General features: G+C 26.5%; 2 protein-coding genes across 3 annotated transcripts in view; both read left to right on the top strand.

Moving 5' to 3' along the window:
* Positions 1-1,002, top strand: part of LOC135926962 (probable serine/threonine-protein kinase clkA) — a 45,543-nt gene extending 44,541 nt beyond the window's left edge. Inside the window, exons 5-6 of the mRNA XM_065462894.1 lie at positions 68-909; positions 972-1,002. Coding sequence (XP_065318966.1) covers positions 68-909; positions 972-1,002 — 873 coding nt within the window. The remainder of the gene's footprint in view (positions 1-67; positions 910-971) is intronic.
* Positions 1,003-1,060: 58 nt separating this feature from the next.
* On the top strand, positions 1,061-18,650 carry LOC135925939 (uncharacterized). 2 transcript variants are annotated; one of them, XM_065461537.1, is made up of 10 exons: positions 1,061-1,420; positions 1,650-1,779; positions 4,092-4,594; positions 9,776-9,825; positions 12,704-13,321; positions 15,036-16,502; positions 16,587-16,800; positions 17,011-17,163; positions 17,922-18,098; positions 18,485-18,650. In XM_065461537.1, exons 1-10 carry the CDS (start codon positions 1,112-1,114, stop codon positions 18,560-18,562), a joined length of 3,699 nt encoding a protein of 1,232 aa, XP_065317609.1. In that variant the 5' UTR covers positions 1,061-1,111; the 3' UTR covers positions 18,563-18,650. The 2 variants fall into 2 exon arrangements, with proteins under 2 accessions (XP_065317609.1, XP_065317608.1); XM_065461536.1 differs by having other exon boundaries at positions 4,089-4,594.
* Positions 18,651-21,177: the final 2,527 nt, after the last annotated feature.

The raw sequence follows: 21,177 nt of genomic DNA, 5'->3' as shown, positions 1-21,177 counted from the left end.
TTAATTATATTGAATGAAATCTAATTTTATAAAAAATGTATTTTATTTTTTTCTGAAATTGCAAAAGGATATTTCAAGTAACAATCAAAATCAATTTCCACCATCTGCAATTATAACGAGTATAGAATCAAATTTAAAAGCTCGAACTTCACTAAACGTTTATCTTAAAGATTTCAAACCATTTTCAATCAACTCTACCAGCTGTACATCAGAAAACGGTTGTGACACCTTCTATCATGATAACACTGAACAATCTACCTTTAAATCAAAAGGCAATAGGCAAAATAATAATATAATGAAAAATGATTCCAAAGTTTTGAAAGATGGTTATGATCATATGATTAATGAAGGATATGGGAATGCTAATAATAAAAACTATAAAATATTTGTCAATAATGAACAAATTAATCATAAGTATCCCTATAATAATCACATTAATAAGGACGATCATGATAATATTAGCAATGTTGATCTTGATTATTCCAATCTAACTAAAAGTAGTAATATATCAAATTTTCTTAGACTTTTTGATATCAATGGAACATTTGGTAAAGCCAATGAATTTCAACATAAAGTAAAAGGGCCTAATTCAAATTATAAAAACGGAAATTGTAAAAATGATAAAAGTTGCATAAATAATTCGCACAATACCTTAATAAAAAAAATTAATAATGCCCTAGCATCTAATCATAGTAATAAACTAGAAAATGTTAACTATCATAATAAAATAATGAAAACAATTGATAAAGGTAAGTTATACTCACCGTGCGATAAAAATATAGCTAATATGCTTGTGTCAAAAAATAAAGAAAATATGATGAAATATTCTGAAGAGGTTAATCATATAGAAAGTGCATCAAAGAGATACGTTAAAGCCTCAAAATTTTACAGTATACAAGGTTTCAGGAAGTTTGGGAGTTTAACTCAAAATATAAGATCTAGTAACATACTAAAATATAATAAAATATTAGGAGCGATAAACGAAAAAATTTCCAAATCTAATGATGACATGAATTTAAAAAATTATTCAGTAAACACTGAAAGCGCTTGTAGTATTCACAAATTCTTGACATTTCACGAAGATTCACGATTAAATTACAATGCACATTCAATGACCAAATGCAATTCGAGTTTTAGCCTAAGGTCAGAAATAGATTCTAAATATACCCTCTCTAACTTGTTTATGAGTAAAAAGAAGACTTTATTCCCATCACTGAGCTCTATATTTCACCTGAATGAGGATGCTAAACCGCCAGCCAATATAGTTACTAATAAACCAATTAACGACTTAAATCCTAAAGTTTTGTCATTAGAAATATCGCCTCGTGTCTTAAAAGAAAAAGGAAAGTCTAGCTGGACCAAAAATTATAGAAATCAATGGTTAGCCGAAGAATACGCTACTATGCAAAAGCGTAATATTGTAAGTTTTATCTCTAATTAGAACTATTAATCAGTATCGTAAACCTTCAAAACCCTTATATACTCGATCATATGAACGGCTAATTTTGGAAAATATATGGCCTTATATTAGAAATTTAAGGATAAATAAGATTAGAAGGTGGGGCATATTTAGTTACGAGACCCTGATTAATATTATATATGTTATCTAAAACATCTTAATGGCATAATTAATATTTTATTATTCTAAGGAATTAAAAGTTGAAAATGCCAAGAGAGCGAATATGTACAACACGCAAAAAACAAACGTCAAACCAGCAACGATTAAATTAGGAGTTAGTGGATACAATGAGTCGTTGCAAGCCTATGAAAATGCACCAGGTAAAAATATTTTATATAAAAATAAAAAAAAATTTCCATTTTCTTAATTTACTTTGGCCATACTAAAATATCACTTAAATCATAATCTACAAAAGGAAGAGAACTACATATTATAAGAAATTAAGTTATATAAAATCTAATACACAAAATAATTTAAAGAAAACTATTGTTATATGTAATAGTTCTTATACTCATCCTTAATTTAAGAGATTCGATAAAACCTTTTGCGAATGGAATAATACTCGGTGGTTTTTTACCCATCCTTTTATAGTATCCAAAATAATGTTTCAATTATAGGAATATCTCCATCTCATTAATTTTATTATCCTTACTTCTTGCCTAAATACTTCATTTCTTTTAGAAAATAAATTCTTCCTTCCAACCAGAGCTAATCTCATGAGAATCTAAACTAGTTGAGTCGTCTCTAAGTAAATATTTGAATTCATGTTTGTTTTTCATTTTCCCGTTTTTTATTTGTTTGACAATCTGTCAAGTCGAATCTAAGGGGGCCTTTGATTTTCTTTCTAACTTATGAAGGAACTAGTGAAACAACATTTTACTATCTTATAAGCGGATAAAGTTATACTAATTCTAATTTATAATAAAACTTTGTTTATCTAGATATTTAAATTGTCAATTGATAATTGACTGAGTCATTGTCAGTGGTAGACTGGCCATAAGGGGAAATAGTGCCCGCAAGGCCTCCACAAAATATAAATTCTGGAGACTGAATTTTTTTTTGCTAAAACAAACTTGTGAAATCAAATTGGTAAAATTTTTATAGGGTTAGAAATTAGTTTGATTAGTCTATAGGGTATAATTTTATTTAAAATTTTTGCATTATTTGGTAAGTTGTTAATAGAATACAGGCTCTTATTAAGTATTTTTATAAATTTTTAAAATGAAGTCCATATCGTACTATCTTCAAATAAATATTATTGATATTCTTACTGCACGAATCATGGTTAAGGTTTCCAAATTAGCCATTTCAACTTAGGATATGGCATTAATTAAATAAACTAATCACCGATCAAATTTTACCTGTTTCATGGAATGTTTATTACCTTGTCATAGTATTAGTCGAATACATTCCGATGAATGTAGAGATAAAAAAATAATCCTTATAGAATTAAGGTATTTTGGCATAAATTGATAAAATAATTAAGTGTTTAATAAGAGATTTTCTAAAAATTAAGGCCTCATTAGTGGTATTCTACATTTTCCCCAAATAATTTGGCATATTAATAACGAGAATATAAAGGTATAGCTAGATGTAATCGTCTAATTAGAAAAAGTCAAAGTCATGAATTAAGACAATGATTAATTTCGTTTGCTAGGATATATGAAATTAAAAAATTTTCAAATTAAATAAAGATATAGAATTGGAATAACAATGAATCTCACTTATATAAATTCGCTAATTGTCTGTGATCTGTTAAATTGGTTGAGAATTATCATAGTGTGTACATTATTATTTATTTGTATTGATATCATTATAAAAAACTTTTTGCAATTTATTTAATTCCATAGAGATTTATAATTCATTGCAGTTTTTTTCTGCATTACTATATTTCATATATTTTATATATTGAAAATTATTGGCATCTCTTTTTATCTGAAGCTTCTGAATAATCAACATATGTATATCTCATCTAATGTATTATGATATAGGATCCATAGGAATTTAGAATCTCTCAATATCCAATCATTAACTGGAAATTTTTTAAATTGGGTGTAAAGTATCAGCATATACCCACACTATGAATTTTAGACAATTTTTATTTATTCCAAATTTATATAGTTTTCTAATATATTTATACAAAATATACAGAGGTTCATGACGAAATTGTTTGAAATTCGTAAGACTAGTATTCAACACAGGTGGGAACACATTTCTGGTTAAATCATAATTTTCTCAGTAAATGATTTAAAATTTAGAGAGAATGTCAATAGATATATCCCAATACGACATAAAGCCATATCTCTATCTAGCCAAACGAATTACAGTGATCATTTGTTTCATCTAAATCATTGTGACTTCAATCTGCTTCTTAAAAATGAAAATATAAAATCATTGTTCTGAAAGGGGAAGAAGGGGGGGGGGGGTAATATAAAATCATTTTTCTGAAAGGGGAAGAAGGGGGGGGGGTTAATGAAGGTAGCTAATTCTGTTTCGGATTTCCTTTTTTGCTAATTTTGGGGATATTACCGTTGGGGATAGGGAGAGGGGTGTAAAAGTTCCTGCTCTCTCATCTTTAATCATAACCATATTTTGTAAACACTATCATTTTTTTTATTTCATCTCATAGTAGTAACAAAACAGAATTACCAAAACTGTAAGAATATGAAAAAATGCAAAATACAAATGGCCAAATTATATGAAATAGAACCATCCGATATGATATATTCTAATGTGAGCGATAGTCAGCTCAAAACAAAGGAAAAAATCTCAGGCATATTGATCAATGAATCAAGAAATGATCAAAATACGATTGGGAATGATAAGAATTATTATGAATCGATATTAAGTTCCCTCGACAATATTTTAAATCAAGAAATTACCGACGATATAAATTCAGGAAATCGGCTTAGCCAGGATAACGATAAAGATTACAAATATATTTATTTAAAGAATGATGGGAAAACGATAGATGTGTGCAATAATAACCTTCTTTCAAACTCCGAAACAATCCTAAAAAGCTGTTTAGACGACTCCTTCACGACTAATAATGTAAGAATATCAGATGGGCCGACGTTTTATAAAGTAGACGATATTTCATTGAGAGATACAAACTCTGAAAGGTCAAATATAAAGGTAAATAACGATAATTATAGCTATAATATGTGTCGTATCAGGATATGGAAACCATGAGGATTTTTTAAGCAAGCCGATTTAGAAATATTTACCTCGTGGGTAAAGCTAATTTATTTAGGCTTCCATCTCGAAAATATACCAAAAAAATTGGCTTAAACCTCATGGCTTAAAATAAAATAATTCAAGGAAATCGTCAAATCTGAAGGTAAGCCCCTTTATTTGGCTATATCTCAAAATCGAGGCCATTTTTTTGGCTTAAGGCTTAGGATTTTTTTGATTTAAACTCGAGGTTAAACCGAAATATGCATGTTTGAGCAAACTAATAGTTCGTAAAATATGTCCAATTTTTTAATTTTCAAAGTTTTGCACGGAAATTCGGGACGAATTTTATTTTACTTTCGTAATTTTAATTTAACTAGTTATAGCAGATAGAATGATCATAGCAGTCTGTAAAATTATTCAGGGTGTGTCCTGGTTCGACTTATTACTAAACAACCGGCTGTATAGTTTAAACTAAGCCAGAGTTTTTAAAACCTACATTTAAAAGTAGCGCGCTACCGCTATCACTAATTGTCAAAAAAGTAGCGCGCTATTAGCTACTATTTTTTAAAAGTAGCTTTGGCTACTTTTTATAAAAAAAATTTAGAAATAAATTTGATTTATTTTTTGCTTTTAATGAAATTGTATAGTATATAATACTTAAAAATCAACATTTATAAATATTTAAATATAGTTAGTTTTGATTATAAAAAAATTATGTAAAACGACTATAATTCATATAATAAAAATAACAATTTATGGTAATATTTATTTTGTTGCATCCCCAAGTCTAGAGCGACGATCAGAAAGTAAAAGTTTCACCTTACTAAATAATCTCTCAATACTAGCACTAATGTTGTTAAAAAGCCCGATTTGGGTCGATTTTTAAATACTAAGACTATAGCCAAAATTATATTGTAAAAGCCCCAAGATTTAAGTAGAAGCCCAAACCTTACTTCCATCTCTGTGCAAAATCAGCTACACGATATTATTTTGGTTATAATCTTAATCGGGCTGTTTTAAAAAATCGTCCCGAATCGGGCTTTTTAACAACACTCACTAGCACTTGAGGGCAAGGAAGTATTTAATTTTATATACATATTTTTAATATAAGAAAAATGATCAAAAATACTCATTTGAGTATTTTTAGATTTAAAAAATGCGTCTAGGGGATTTTCTATTATATTAGTATCCTTTATTTCAAAAAATTTATCAGTGAAAGTCGTTTTATGATTGTAACTAGGACATCTTTGTTGAGTATAAGACTATTCAGCTTTACCATGAGCCTATCACGTTGATCTTTACCATCATCGGAATTGATATATGGCTAGTTTAGTTTAAAATAGGAATGAATCAAGGCAGCTAACACATTATCATCATTGTATAGGTTGGAGAATCTAATAGTTACAAAAATAATGTATTTAAAATATATCTCAATCATTAAATTTTATAAATCTTTTAGCTTTTAACTTTAAGTTAGAATAAATTATTCAGTCAAATTCAAAACAATTATAATCATCTTAGATTTCTACCTATATAATATTGAATCCAAAATAAATTAAATCAACTTAAATTATGGATCAATCATAATTACATTTATGCTGTGAAAATAAAATTTCCATTTATAGTATTTAAATTCAATTTACCTTCTATCAATCCTTTTAACTAGGGACTGGCACAAGTTTAGATTATTCAATCTCTTTAATTTTGTAGTTAGGATACTCGAAGTGGGAACATAATACCCCATCTCGATATTATCCTCACCTTCCAAAATTTCACAGGAAAAAGCTACATATTGCATAACCTAAAAAATTAAAATGATATGAAATTGAATGAGTTACTTCTGTATACTTTTTTATAAAAGTATGCTCTTCATCGTTGATATATTAAATTCCAACGTGATCACGGAGAAAATCCATTTCTAATCGTCTTTCTCCAGAACAAATGCTACTAATTTGATTACATGGTATACTGAGTTCCATCTAGTGTGGTTAGGAGTTAATAAATACCGGCCTAATTTTTTTTTAAAATATGCCTGAGCCTTCAGAAAATTTTTTCTTTTTATTCCATAGAGTTTGACATTTATAAAAAGTGGAGATACTCTTTTAAGATCTTCAAGGCTCCTTTCAGCATCCATCGTTGCTATCAAATTTAGATTATGGCATGAGCATTTCTGATGACTAAGCAACATTGAGTTGGAGTTAACGGAAGATCCTATAGATTATTTATTAGATTAACATATATTATAAAATAATAAACCTTCTTCTACATTAATATCATTGGCATCTACACCTATTCCTCCTCTTCCAACACATTTTGACTATCATTCTGTATCTCAACTACAGTATTATCCTCACCCAGTGGCCCCTACAACGGGGGGAAGGGGGGTCCGCAGCAACTGTTTCTAAAAATTTGAGTGAAGGTTCTTTTTTTTAAATAATTATTTTAAAATTTTGAGTGGGGGTACATTTTTTAAAAATTTTTTTATTTTTTATTTTAATATTTAAAAAAAAAATTTATTTTTTAGTTTAATTTTTTTTATTGTTTTGCTACATCCATCCATAACCAATTGATTTCTGGTTTATGTATGTAATAATAAGACCCCCCCCCCCACCACCCCTTATTATTTAATTTAATATGTATTGACGGAAATTTTGGTCGATGTTAAGTAAATTAGGTTGTTATCCCAGGTTTCTTGTCATAAATTATTTTTTCAATTTCAAAATATGCCCAAAAATATTAACCAAAAAAAATAAAATGTGTTAGAAGAAAATATATCTGACTCTTTTAATTATCATGAAATTTAATAGTGATATTATTGTGCATGTGATGGCCGTATGGAAGGCTTTCACACAACAAAAATTTCATATTATAATTTATAATACTCCAGAAAGAATGTGTGGATAATAACTGTTCTATCATAAGAATAATAATAAGATGTCTAGGTTATTTAATATCTCGTAACGAAGCCTTCTGGGGGAACAGGTAACAATAAGGCAATATGATGGGTCTTTCATTGCAGATTCTGATCCAGTACTGGGAGAAAACGAAAAAATATTTTCATTGAAACCATGAATATGGTAAAAAAAATTCAAAATAAGATAGAATTTAACAGGTGCTTTTTAATTATAGTTGATGGCACATATGATGTTTAGAAATCAGAAGCTCGATTTGATATATTCGTAAATTTTGCATAGAATACAAATAATTTTTCGATAGGTCCAATCTGAATAGTGTATTAAAATTATTTATTGATTTTAATCAAAATCAAATATTTTGATCTCTGCAGATTTTTTTAAGAATGCTCATGCAAGTTTTCTGATCAAATTTAACCAAAATTCTATATCTTTTTTATAAAAAATCTTTAGAGATTAAAATCTTAATTTTTAAAAAGAGTAAATTTTTTCTGATTTTATGCACAAAAAATCTATCATGATTAAATAACAAATTTTAAAAAAAATTAATTCTGATCTTCTTTGAAAAAAATCTTCAATTTTGTGATCTTCAAAGATTTTTTCCTCATAATTTTGGTAAGATTTTTTTTAAAATTTAATTTCTCCGCCCTCTTCCCATATATTTATTATTGTCAAACAAAAAGATTGAGCTATTTTATTCTTCTCTTGATTTATATAAAATCATCTTTGACGTCTAAGTCGATTTAGTTTTTTGTTGGGGTTAATTATCATAAAATAATAAATATGACATCGTTTATGTTGAATTTTAATATATTAAGAGATAATTAGTATAGAAAGTCATATTATGTAAGTCATAACATATATACAAATAATATACGTACTTTTATTCATAAAAAAGATTATTTATTTATATATTCTATTTATCATAACATTTAATAACTGTTATGTTCGAAAGGTTATAAAAAAATTGAAAGTTTTCAATTACACTTTGGATTTTAGTTTAAATATTTTACTTTTCATTATGTCATAGGCTTAATCAAAAAAATTAATCATTTGTGATTTCTATTCATAACCTGTCAATCTTAAAGTGTTTGGAACTAATTTACTAATGAGAAATTACATCCGATTTTTATGATAATTTTTTCTGTTTAGAATTTTTTATTGTATGAATTATTTTATAATATTTAAAAAAAACAGATTATTTAAATCGAATACAAATAGTAAATTTTATTATTTGTACAATACGAATACTAAAAATTATTGGATTCATAAAAACAAATCGAATGCGAATAATGCAAAATTCGTTTGGTTTTTGAAAAAGTCTAAATTATCTCACATTATAAATATGTTTCTGTATAATATACAAATCAAACATTTTACAAAATAAAATAATAATAAATAAAATTCTGATTTAATAAAGTTAATCCTGTTGTATGATAGTTTTATGTTATTTATTTTAAAAAAAAATCATTAAACTTATCGGTATAAAAAATTTCCTTTTTTTAATTACATAAAAATAAAACTTTATTATTATCTAACGTGATCAAGGACCTACCTGATCTTACCTCTATAATATAATCAAATCGAGAAAAAATTAAAAATTGCAACAAATTTTAACATCGAGTGTTTATCATATTATTTATTAATTTATAATTTATAATTTGAAATGATATGAATAGAAAGATATTTCAGGAATTTAATAAAAAAAATCTATTTAATAAAGAGAGAATAAATAGTGTATATTTATTTTGTATCTCATATTCAAGAAGTTACTAACTAATGAGATTAACTTTTAAAAACTCATATGAAAATATTATGTATATAAATTGTGTATACATTTTGTTTCATTTCAATCTTCTTTCTTTTTTTTTTAATTTTGAGGTTCATTGAATTTATATCTTCACCATAATATTCTACATATATATATTATTATTATTTATCATATTATTCTATATATAATAAAATAATATAACTAAATAATTGTGCTCAAATATCTTTTAATAGATTAGATAATATAATTCTTTTCTAAATAGTCATTTTTATAATATCCTCAAATAAATGGTTATTATAATTGTTTACTTAAACTAAAATTTTATATTACATGGTCGAAATTCGATCTGTGAAAACGAAAGTTGATTATAGTTTTACTTTATAATTATGCTAAATCAGGCTGGAAGACAATATAAAAATCTTATTATATTTATTTAAATCTATTTTTTATTGATAGGATAAAAAGAAGGTGCAACTGATGACAATCGATGAGTTAAACACTTCAAAGTATGTTATACTTCATAAATATGTATTTTTTTTTTATATTACGTATGGGTCTGATATATTAAATTAAAATCTGATCATGCCTTGCCGACAAATATAATAAACACTCGTCAAAGCTGACAATTTTTCTTTGGTAATAATTTGTGTTTAAAAAATATAAAAATGAATTGTCATCAATTTTATACCTTTTATTAAAACAAAAAATAAATATGAGATAGTAAAAAAAAGTGTAATATATTTTAAGATTTAAGTCGCTTTTTCATCTAAAATATAATTTTTTTAAAAAAAGAAAAAGGTAATGAAGCGTTATCAATAAACTTAGCTTGATTTTTTTTTAAAGTTTCCTTACATGACAATTATTGGATTAAGATTAAAATTGAAATCACACATATATTAATTTATCAAATAATAAGAAACATTATTGATTTATAAACTCCTTCAACGTTATTATGAGGGAAAGAAAAAATTACGCAAAAGAGTGGCATTATTTTATAAATATATAAACAATCACATATTTTATAAATATCTTATTAACAAAGGTAAAAATAATTTTGTCCTATTTTGATGAAAATTGCTTTCGAACATTATTATAATGATTATTTTTTTTTTGTTGCAGAGTAGAGGAAACCCGGGTTATATTGTCCATAAAAATTTGTGCTATAAAAGACGAAGCAAATTTTCCAAAATGTTGAGTTTTATTCCTTACATAAATCTATACTGTAGAAATTAATAATTAAGAAAAATCTTTTAGTTTTAATTAATATAAAATTTTAAAAAAATGTAAATTTATGAATTATGAAAAACACCCGAGGTACCATTATCCTATCGCGTTGCATGTCATAGCGCTTTCTTATTTTTAGATTTTTTTAAAAATTTTTTATATATAAATGTTAATTCTAAGTAAATAAATAGAAATAAATTGTAAAATATGTAGGTTTATTTCTATTATATACATCCCCCGGAGGTCAATCATCTTCATATTTATTGTCATTCGAAGCCATAGACGAATTAGTGGCTTCTAATTTTCTTATAATTTAGTTAGATTTTTTTTATTCAAAATAATCCCTGCTAAAAAATGGCTATTACGTACCCCGCCAAAACCTGCCCCATGTCTTCACAATTTTAATTTGAAGATATTAAATTACCAAAAATATTGTCAATATTTTTATATAAGAAAAAATTGAGTATTTTATTATTTAGAATTGATACTTAGTCTGAGTAGCATTTATAAAAAGATTTATTAGTAAAAATGTAAAAAGTTACTTTTGACGTGAAAAATTTAAATTTGGATTTAAAATCTTCCATGAGCAATTTTTTGCGAAACATTTTTAGACCTACTTATGCAGCTTATTAAAATATAAATTTTGCTTAAATTTCAAATCTCAAAGTTTATCATATTTGAGAAGAAATTACCTGCCCGAGATAACACTATTTCCAGTCTTTCCTATATATATATCTCATTCCGTTTTAAATATTAGTAGATATAATTACAATGGCGCAAAATGATCGCCAAAATATTTTCTATTGGCGCATAATATATTATTTTTTATTAAATATGCACCTCGATAAATATTATAATATCCAAAATATTAAGAACTAGCCTAGCACTGTAGTTAATAGGTACACTGTTATAAATATAAATGGGTTGTTCTTTCTTGTAACATATAAGTATCTTCTTTTTCCCAATCGAACAATTATAAAAACAAATTTTTTTTTAAATAATGTACCATTATTTAGCTAAATGACTTCTTCTCCTCTTCTGATAAAAGTTAATTGGTTTAGTTTTCTTCTTCCCATCCATTCTTGTTTATTTGTGAAAATAAAAGTTTGCGAAGACAAAGTTATATACCTTATTTAAAAAAAAAATAATAAGTATATATTAATATAAATAATATACTAATTTAAAAAAATAAATTAAATATTTATTAATATGAAATCACTCATTATTTAGGTCATACAACCACATCTTAACCAATTCATTATGTATAGTATATAATTTCTTTCCCCCCATCATCTCATTTAACCATAATATTTAATATAAAAATTAATTTGTTTTCTTTCTTATTTAGATTTTTTTTAAAACTTTTTTCTTTATTTATTAGAGTTAAGTTTACGTGTTTATTATAAAAATATGTATACTATGTGCGAAATTTACCTTTTATATTATTATTAAATATACTTTTTATAATATAAACGATTTTAATTTTTAAAAATATATAAAATAAGATGTTATTAAAATATCTTAACGTTGCCTTTATATTAACTATAACTCTATATAACTTTTTAAATGATATTTTATTAAATTGATAATCTTAATCTTTGAAGTTTTACATTTAAATATTTTTGATTTAATAAAAAAAATAAAATAAGGTGCTAAAAGTTAATAATTTCTTTTATATCAATTAAAAAATGTCTTAAAATATCTCTTTAAAAAGGACTGTTAAATATTAAAAAACAATTATAATAATGTCTGCGAGAGGAGATAAAAGTTCTATTATAACTTCGTCTAAAGAAAACAAAAAATTGAAAAGAACTTTCAGTGATCGAGCTTTGAGAAGAATATCTAATATCATTTTTAAATTTCCATTCCGTTTTTCATTGCTGTCATCGCGGTAAAATAAAAAAAAATTATTAACATGATATATCTTAAAATTATTTCTACGTCACATCGATTATATAAATTTTCTTTTACTCCTTTTTTTAATAGACTTAATCCGAGTTCCAACAAATAATATTTTATGATTTTTTAATGTAATTTACTTTAGAGTTTAGATTTATACGATTTGAATATAGCTGTTTTTTTTTCATTTTAAATATTATGCTTTACATATTTTTTTTAAAAATAAGCATAACCATTTTTTTTCTCCATAAATTCAAATAGAATAAGTTTAGCATCGAATCAAAATCTGGAGGACCAGAATTTCGATACGGATTCTTGTTTCGAGGGGAACGACAATAACCTAGACGATATAATTAAAAACAGACCAATTAATCTCACTCGATCCCCCAAAATTAATAAAGGTATCACAAGAAACAAAACCATAACGAATAATACCAATGTGACAAATTTTCGCCGATTTTCTTCCTACGGCGAAAAACAGAATCCTATGTATTCATCATTCAAAGGGCGAGATAATATACAATTCACAGTGGACTCGATTTCCGATATCATTCCTCCTTCGTTAAAAGGTAAACATTCTAAACATTGTTCAGGGACTCGCAAACTGATGGCCACTGCCAAAATGCGTTATTCTCAAGAAGATTTAAACCTCGACGTCAATTTTTTGTCAGAGGATCACGCTGACGAGGGTAGAACAAGTTTCAGAGATGAGCCATTTTCCGACGATTTAACAATTGTCGGTAATATGACGCTTCGCCGAAAAAATATTCTGAATCGTTTTGCAAAATTGGCGACCATATCAGAGCTTGCGAACTCGGAAAATAATTCTACGATTTTATTTAATGGCAATGACGATATTCTAGACAACCGCAAGGAAAAGTATGAGTCTATTTTAAATCTTATACTGTTTAGCAGGCGCGTTATCACCTCCTCCCCCCCTATCGCTAATTTGCGCTCGTAAATATCATTTTCTAATATATATCTCCCCCCCCCCTCTCCAAAAAATATTATAATAAGAATTTGAAAAAAAATTAGTAAAAGTTAATAACTTTTTAAAATAACTATGATAATTCAAAATATTTTTAAAAGAAGGATTTTAATTTTAAAAAAAATGAAACCAAATATTATTTTTATAAAAATCTAATATAGCCAAAACCTACAATAAGTGGACTTTAAGATCTCCAATAAAATTTATCTAATAGTTCCCCCCCCCCTCTCACCTTTGCAAAATCCTGGATACGCCTATGTGTTTAAGTATTTAATTATAAGTTGATCATATATAATACCTAATAATATGTGAGTTTTTTTTTCGATCGAGATAATTTAATTACAAGTTGCATTTACATTATAATAGCATACTTTGATTGATTCATTTATGTATAATCTCTCTTTTTGTATGTTAAAAAACATATTCAATTTGGTAAAGTGTAATCATCATTAGGTTCTGTAACATTTAAGCGCATTGCATATTAAGTTTTTCAAATAAATTGTTTTGAAAAAAAAACAGAAACACCACTGTGCAAATTAATAAAACACACATTTGAAGAAAATGTGCAGATATGAATGAGTAAAATTATTTTTGTAGGGATATAAAAAGCAAAAAAAATCTTTTATATTTTACAAGAACTTGGAAAAACATAAGAAAAAAAATGCTTATTTTAATGAAAATTTTGAATATTCAAAAACTAATTATTTTAGAAAAAGTTAATTTTTAACTCAAAAATGAGATAATTATAAAATGATCTTGATAATGAAAAATTCAAAATATTAGTAGAATATATTTATTTAAGCTGATTGTGAAATATGATGCAATAAAATTGGTAGATTATATTTCCATAAAGATTGTAGTATAAAAAACAGAAAAAAACATTATTTTCTTTTGTTTTTTTCCCAAAATACGGGTTTTTTTTATCTACTTTTATGTTATAATTGATAAAAAACACAGCCATCCTTCAAACACCTGCTTCTGTTTACATCGTATTAAATCATCATATTATATACCCTCTTAAAAGATTCCCCAATATCTTTTCCTTTTTTTATTGGTTTATTATATTTTTAAGAAAAATTAAAAATTATAATATTATCGAAAGAAAAAAATCATGGAAGGGAGTCTGACATATGCTCCCATAATTATTTAATTTTTAGCAGATTATTTAATTTGGAGTACAAGAACACAAATTCTTTTAATCAAATAATATTATTGCATCTAATATATAATACAGTATTTCAGATTATAAGAATATTGGTTTCAAATTAATTGAAAAATTTATACATTATTTATTACATTTTATTGATTATAATATTAAGTGTCTTTACTCTTTAGTTTGAAAAAATATATATAATGCAGAATGCCATTAAGAAATTATTATAAAATTTAAATTAATTTAGATAAGTATAAACTTATTTAAAAAAATAGCTTGTTTAAAATTATAAAAATAATTTTTTTTTAATGCGAAACTACGAATTTAATAAAAATAAAAATAAATGATGTTCTCAATTTTTTTTATAATATTTTTAGATTCAGTTTTACTTATCGCTTATAAAATTTATAAATAATGGGATTTTCTTTCCTTAAAATAATTTCAATAATCAGGATCAAACGACACGGGACGCACAAAACAGACAAAAAAGAACCAGTGGACGCTTACTGCCACGATGTTGATGTTACGGTAGATCGTGGTAAAGAATTTGACTCCGAAGAGGCCATTCTACCCAATGAGGCAAACAAAGTTGGAGACAACAAACCAAAGGCTTGTTATTATTTCCCTAAAATCGATGTCGCGAGCAACAAATACTCCAATCAAGCTATCAAAGGTCCGACGGAAACTTTCCTCGATGATCAATTTTGCCTTCTTTCGCCACAAATTGATTCCCCTTTAAATATAACAAAAGAGCATGGCTATTGTTCACCAACCCTCAAATCTGAATCTAACATCAATGAATTATATTCGAAAAATTTTATGAGAGTGAACCAGAAAAATAATCTGCCCTACTCTCTCAAAAAAGGTGACGCAAAAAAAAGCGCGAATAAATACGGTAAATACCAACGGAACTTTGATAAAGGGAAAAATGATCCCGTATCCCGTGCACAGGAAAATATGTTATTACCTCAACAATCAAGTGAGGAATCCCAAGATATAAAATATTCCGGCAAATATCTATACGAAAAACAAAGTAGAGGTACAACATTATCCTCTGAAGAATCCTCTGTCACTTCATTGCCACCTTCTAGGAGTGATAGTGGTTATTGCTCGTGGGACAATGGACTACCGCCTATGATTAACGGTCATTTAGTCATGAATTTAGAAAATAATTGTAATGATTCCAACCCAAACTTTAAGCATAAAACGATTCCACCTCATCGCCTGGATGATAATAATTCTACCGAGATAAAGAGCAAAAATATCAATAAACAACACCGAAAATTGAATCAATGGTCTAATGTTTCTATAAATAATCTGGTAGGCACTCAAGATCCCATCAACATAGCTAATCATAAATGTCTCGATATTGATTGTAATATAAATTCTATAACGAGACTAGAATTCTTGGAACCAGAATCTTTAAAATGCCCGATCTCTGAAATTGACAGTTATGAGGAATACAGCGAGAGTGAAGATGGGTATTGCGAGGATAACTCTGTTATCAACTATTATCTACCTCTCAAACCGGAGTTATGCTCTAATATTAGAAAGGACCCCACGCTTCGTCATGGTTATTTTGCAAGATTACTACCCCCAAAACTGGACGCTTTTCAACTTTCTACCCCCAGCGATCGTATAAATAACAACTTACAAATATATAATTCTCAAAAATCATCATCCCAATCCCCACCCTGTAGAAATAATGCTTTGAAGGCGAATCAACTTATTCGTCAAAAATCTCAGGAAGAGAAAGAATATTATGAATTATGTAGGGATATGAAAAGTTTAGGTTTGGCCAACCCTAATTTAAGAAATATTTTGAACCAAGAAGTTAACGAAGAGGTGATAAAGCAAATGTACCTTATATTTGCATCGGCGAAGGCAAAATCCGATATGATATCATCATCGATATTTAGGTTTGCTTAATTAAGTTTTACACATTCATAAATATAAATATTTTTTAGAATTATTATTATATATCCGTTTGTATTTATATTTAGTCAAGGCGATACAATCTCAAATCCCAAAGTGTCTGCAATAGATGATACCGATTCTATGCCGAATAATGACTCAAAAAATATTCTATATCAGGCCAAATTTTTAGATGGTGTTCAGAACAAATTAAAGGCCTTGAAAATGATGAAAAGTGATCTCGAGGAGGAAGTCTCAAACAATAATCTTACATGGCAACAAATGAAAGCTATTATCAGCAAAGTAATTATGGTGATATTTATGAAATAAATTTCATATTTTTTAAATAAATTAATTGACGAATGAATTATTAAGAGCAATTGTAAACTTCTTATAGTGTAAGTAACTCCGTAGTCCGTTACCTTATTATAAAAGTAACTTCTATACCGATGCTGTTACATTCTTTGATGTTATATTTTACAATGTTTAAAGAAATGTTTTACTATATTTTAGCTAGTGAAATCTCAAGAAATGGAGAAAGTTTACCATTATTTTGACGATTCTGAAAAGATAATCTGTTTATTGCTGAGTTTGTCGATACGTATTTTTAAAAATAACCAATTGTTAAACAGCTGTATAGATACCAAAATGATGGATAATGACAAGGTATATAATATTATATAAAGCTTGCGAACCCAACTTGACAAAATAATAAGATATCAATAAGTAGTCCACCATTTTTATTATTTTCATAAACTAGGCTCGATAAATAAATACAAATGTTTAATCGATCACGCTTCGCATCTAAATTTAAATTAATTAGTTAAGGGTTTATAAGACACTGCACAAACAAAAATAGCCAATTTTGCTTCGGTTAGGTCAAATTTTTAAATAATCATAATATTAAAATTAAAATTACATTGATTTCAATGCGGTTACTTCAATTTCATCAATTGGCTTAAATGTAATAAATACATTCTATTCTTTTAATAACGTGATTATTTATTTAGTCGTGTACCAATTTGTTTGATTTCTTAATATATCTCATCGGTGGGAGATCTAACATTATATTTTTAAAAAATAACAATTAATTTACTTAAAATAAAACCTTTTTAATCCATGTAATTTAATCATTCACACAAATGTCCTTATCATCATAAATAAATTTATAGGTTAAAATAACTATTTTTATTATATATTTTCATAAACCATATTTTAATCTTGGAAACGGGCACTTATTTTCAATTTTTTTATAAGTTATTTAAAGTAAAAGAAAGAACGAACGAATACTAAATGTGAGATGAACATTTCTAAAGTTAACAACCCTAAATTTAACATTTATTTATTATTCTCATTTAGGGTTAGGGTTCATAATTTTTAGTATTATTTAATTTAATAAATAATATTATAATATGATTAAACAGGAAATATATGAAAATCGGAAATCTAAACTGGAGATGCAATACAAAGATGCCATGAATTTGAAGTTATCTATAGATAAACGCCTCCAACTTGTCGATACTTTATTCTCAAAATATATCTCGGAATCTGATTGCACGAAATTTCAGGAATACTGCGAATCTCGAATAAAATTGATCATAGTAAATAAATTAGATGTTTGATATAATTATATAGTGGGGATTCGTGAAATTTATATTTAATAATATATATAAAGGGAGGGTATGGAGAGTATGCATCCTGTATAGTGTAGATAGCTAGCACAGGTATAATCGTCGACTTCCTAGTAACTTGTCTGACTATTTAACTAAGCCTCGGAGGCGTGTGAATTATTTTGTTTTCGATTATTTCATCTTCTTAAATATTATAAACATTTTGCAAGTAAATAAAATGGCCTGATTTTACAATATTATTCTAAAGTTTATTCTGAACCAACAAATATATGTATTACAGACCTGAAGAATTTAAGATAATGGAATTAATATATGATGACCCCACTATCTTAAACCATAATCAATTTTAAAATTAGGATCAAAGGTTTATTATCGAGAAGATCAAAATCGGCGAGGAACAATTGTCAGCTTTGCAAAATCAAGAAAATTTTTGAAAAACATACGTTTAACACAATTGTTACCGGAAGTTGTGATAAATTATTGGACTGATAATAATAACTCTTTCATCTAGTATTAACTAAAATTTAATGTGTATTATCTAAATTATTTATTTGTATTATAATATAATCTCATTAATGATATCAAAATAGTTTATACTTTATAATATTATTCTAAAATTGATTTGTGTTTAGCTAATATAAATATTTTATAATAATTGTTTATTAATAAATTTTTATATTGATATTGACCCATATAAATATAGTGTCCCCTCCCTATTCCTATTTTATTGAATACATCACTCTGTCTCAATAAAACGATCATCTCCAGACTCATAATTTTGAAATTAAAAAAAAACATTTTGTTTTAAATATGCTTTTAGGAAATTGAGTAATTTAATATTAAAAAAATGACCACCTTAAATTTATAAATTAAAAACCTTGTTTAAATGATCCTAATCATTTTAACTCGAAAAGAGTTATAATTGAGTGTTGACAATTCACTGATGTTATTTTATGCGACATCTTTTGAATATTTACCATTGTACATTTTTCTTAAAAACGTTGGTAAAATGGTTTAAAAATTTTGAGAATTGTAATTCTTTAAGGTTCTCTGGTAACGATGCTCCTAAAATTTCGTTGACATTCTTATTAGTTTTAGTGATGCTTCGCTGATTTTATGACCTAAGAATTCGATCATTTCCTTGAAAATATTACATATTTTGAAATCTAATTCAGTTTATTTCTAGCGGTATAAGGTTTCTTTTATGAGTTTCGATTGATTCCCCAGTAATTATTATATCGTTAATATAACTCTACACCATATGGTCATTTTAATAATGAATCTATTGCTTATTGAAATATAGCCAGCCCTGAAACTACCCTGAACGGAAATCGCTTGAAACGATAAAGTCCAATAAGAGTGTTAATTGCTAAAAAAAATTTACATCCTCATCTCGAGCTATTTAAAATACTCTTATGATAAATCTAATACCTTATATATTGATCCATTACATAGTGGATCTAATATACCTCGTTTATTTTTGGTATGTATTGATCAATAAAAATATCTACATTAACTGTCCCGGAAGTTACTACAAATACGTAAGGATCTATCCTTTTTGAATAAACTGGGGAAACGATTTTCAAAAATTTTAGTTTTCCTAAAACTCTTAGATTCTAGTCGTTGCAGTTCAGTTTCTAATTTGGTTTTGCCTTAGGTTTTACGGTTATGCTGCAGGCCCGATTCTAGGCCTATTTGGGGAAAAAATTTTTACAACTGCCCCTAAAAGTTTTTTTGGTTCTTGAATATTTTTAATATTTTATTGAGAAATTTTAAAAAAATAAGAATGTGATGGAAAAATAACTGTTGTTTAAACCACTATTGGTTTTTAAAAAAAACTATTTATTTATGTCTGCTAAAATACCTAATAGCGCCTACGCACCTCATATTGTAATGAGGAAGGATAAAATATAAATATAGTTAATTTGGTGGAAGAATGAAAATGATCATGATGCTAAGATTCAGAAAAGGAAAATAAGCCTGAGCTTACAAAGACAAAATGGATAGGTTAGATTTTTAAGTTATTTTTATTGCAATATTTTACAACTGATTTAAATTTGGTATCATCATATATCACCAAATAGGCCAAAATCTAGTGGTGTTAAAAGCCATGTTCGGGTTGATTTTAAAAAACGGGGCGATCAAAACTATAACGTTTTGCTCATAGAAGGCAGAAAGGTTTCGACATTTATTTGTCAAATGACGAGGTTCACATAATATTATTTTGTCTAAAATCTTAATTGAGTCATTTTTAAAAATTGACCTTAATCGGGCTTTTTAACAACAATTTGGTAAAAGACTGTTTGGAAAAAGATTTTCTTTAAAGTTATATAATACGTATAGGAATAATTAATTGAAACTGATGCAGTTTTTTGCCTTCCTTGTAAGATATAAACTTAAAGAATTGTGAATCAAATCTATACCAAAACGTATGAACTGGAAGAAGTTCTTGTATGCAGGGGTCTTGAGAAACATTATTATAATTGTAGAATACATAGAAGAAGAGGATCATAAGGCTAAAAGATTTTTCCAATTTTAACTAATTAGCAAATTTAAATCAAGATAGCCATTTTTATTGGTAACAACCAATATTAATGAAGAAGGATTAGTGATTGAAATTAGATTGTTAAAAAATTATTTGCTAAAAGTTTTGATAATAAATATTTTGTTACATTATATTTTGTCAAATTTCTATACTCATACAAAAATGCATTTCCAAATGTCTTTCAAATATTCTGTAAGTTTAGATAATCCACATCGAGTTGTGAGACTACTTTTCACCAGAGAATTATTAGAAAGGGTAACTTATCATAAAACATATTTTCGCGAAGTTTTATAGCGAATGTTTATAAGTGAGATTTTATAGATAAACATTTTTCGCTCGCATGCTAATCAGCGAAGACCATATCGAGAATTTTTATAGCAGAACTTTTACTAACATTTCTTTAGAGCTAATATATAACAACAAAAATTTTATCGCCAATATATAATAACGAAAATCTAATAGAGAAAACGACACCCAAATTGCTACAGCAATATAGCGAAATCT

The sequence above is a fragment of the Gordionus sp. m RMFG-2023 genome, chromosome 3, assembly GCF_954871325.1.
Source record: "Gordionus sp. m RMFG-2023 chromosome 3, tfGorSpeb1-WG-v2, whole genome shotgun sequence".
Classification (NCBI taxonomy): Eukaryota; Metazoa; Nematomorpha; class Gordioida; order Chordodea; family Parachordodidae; genus Gordionus; species Gordionus sp. m RMFG-2023.
This window is presented reverse-complemented; position numbering and strand designations above follow the sequence as displayed.

Bases quoted from the DNA above. Each gene is read 5' to 3' on its own strand.
- LOC135925939 (XM_065461536.1), top strand. From the start codon at position 1,112: ATGACCAAATGCAATTCGAGTTTTAGCCTAAGGTCAGAAATAGATTCT. The intron at 13,322-15,035 runs GTATGAGTCTAT...TTCAATAATCAG, and splicing joins CTAGACAACCGCAAGGAAAA to GATCAAACGACACGGGACGC. The intron at 17,164-17,921 runs GTATATAATATT...ATGATTAAACAG, and splicing joins AAATGATGGATAATGACAAG to GAAATATATGAAAATCGGAA.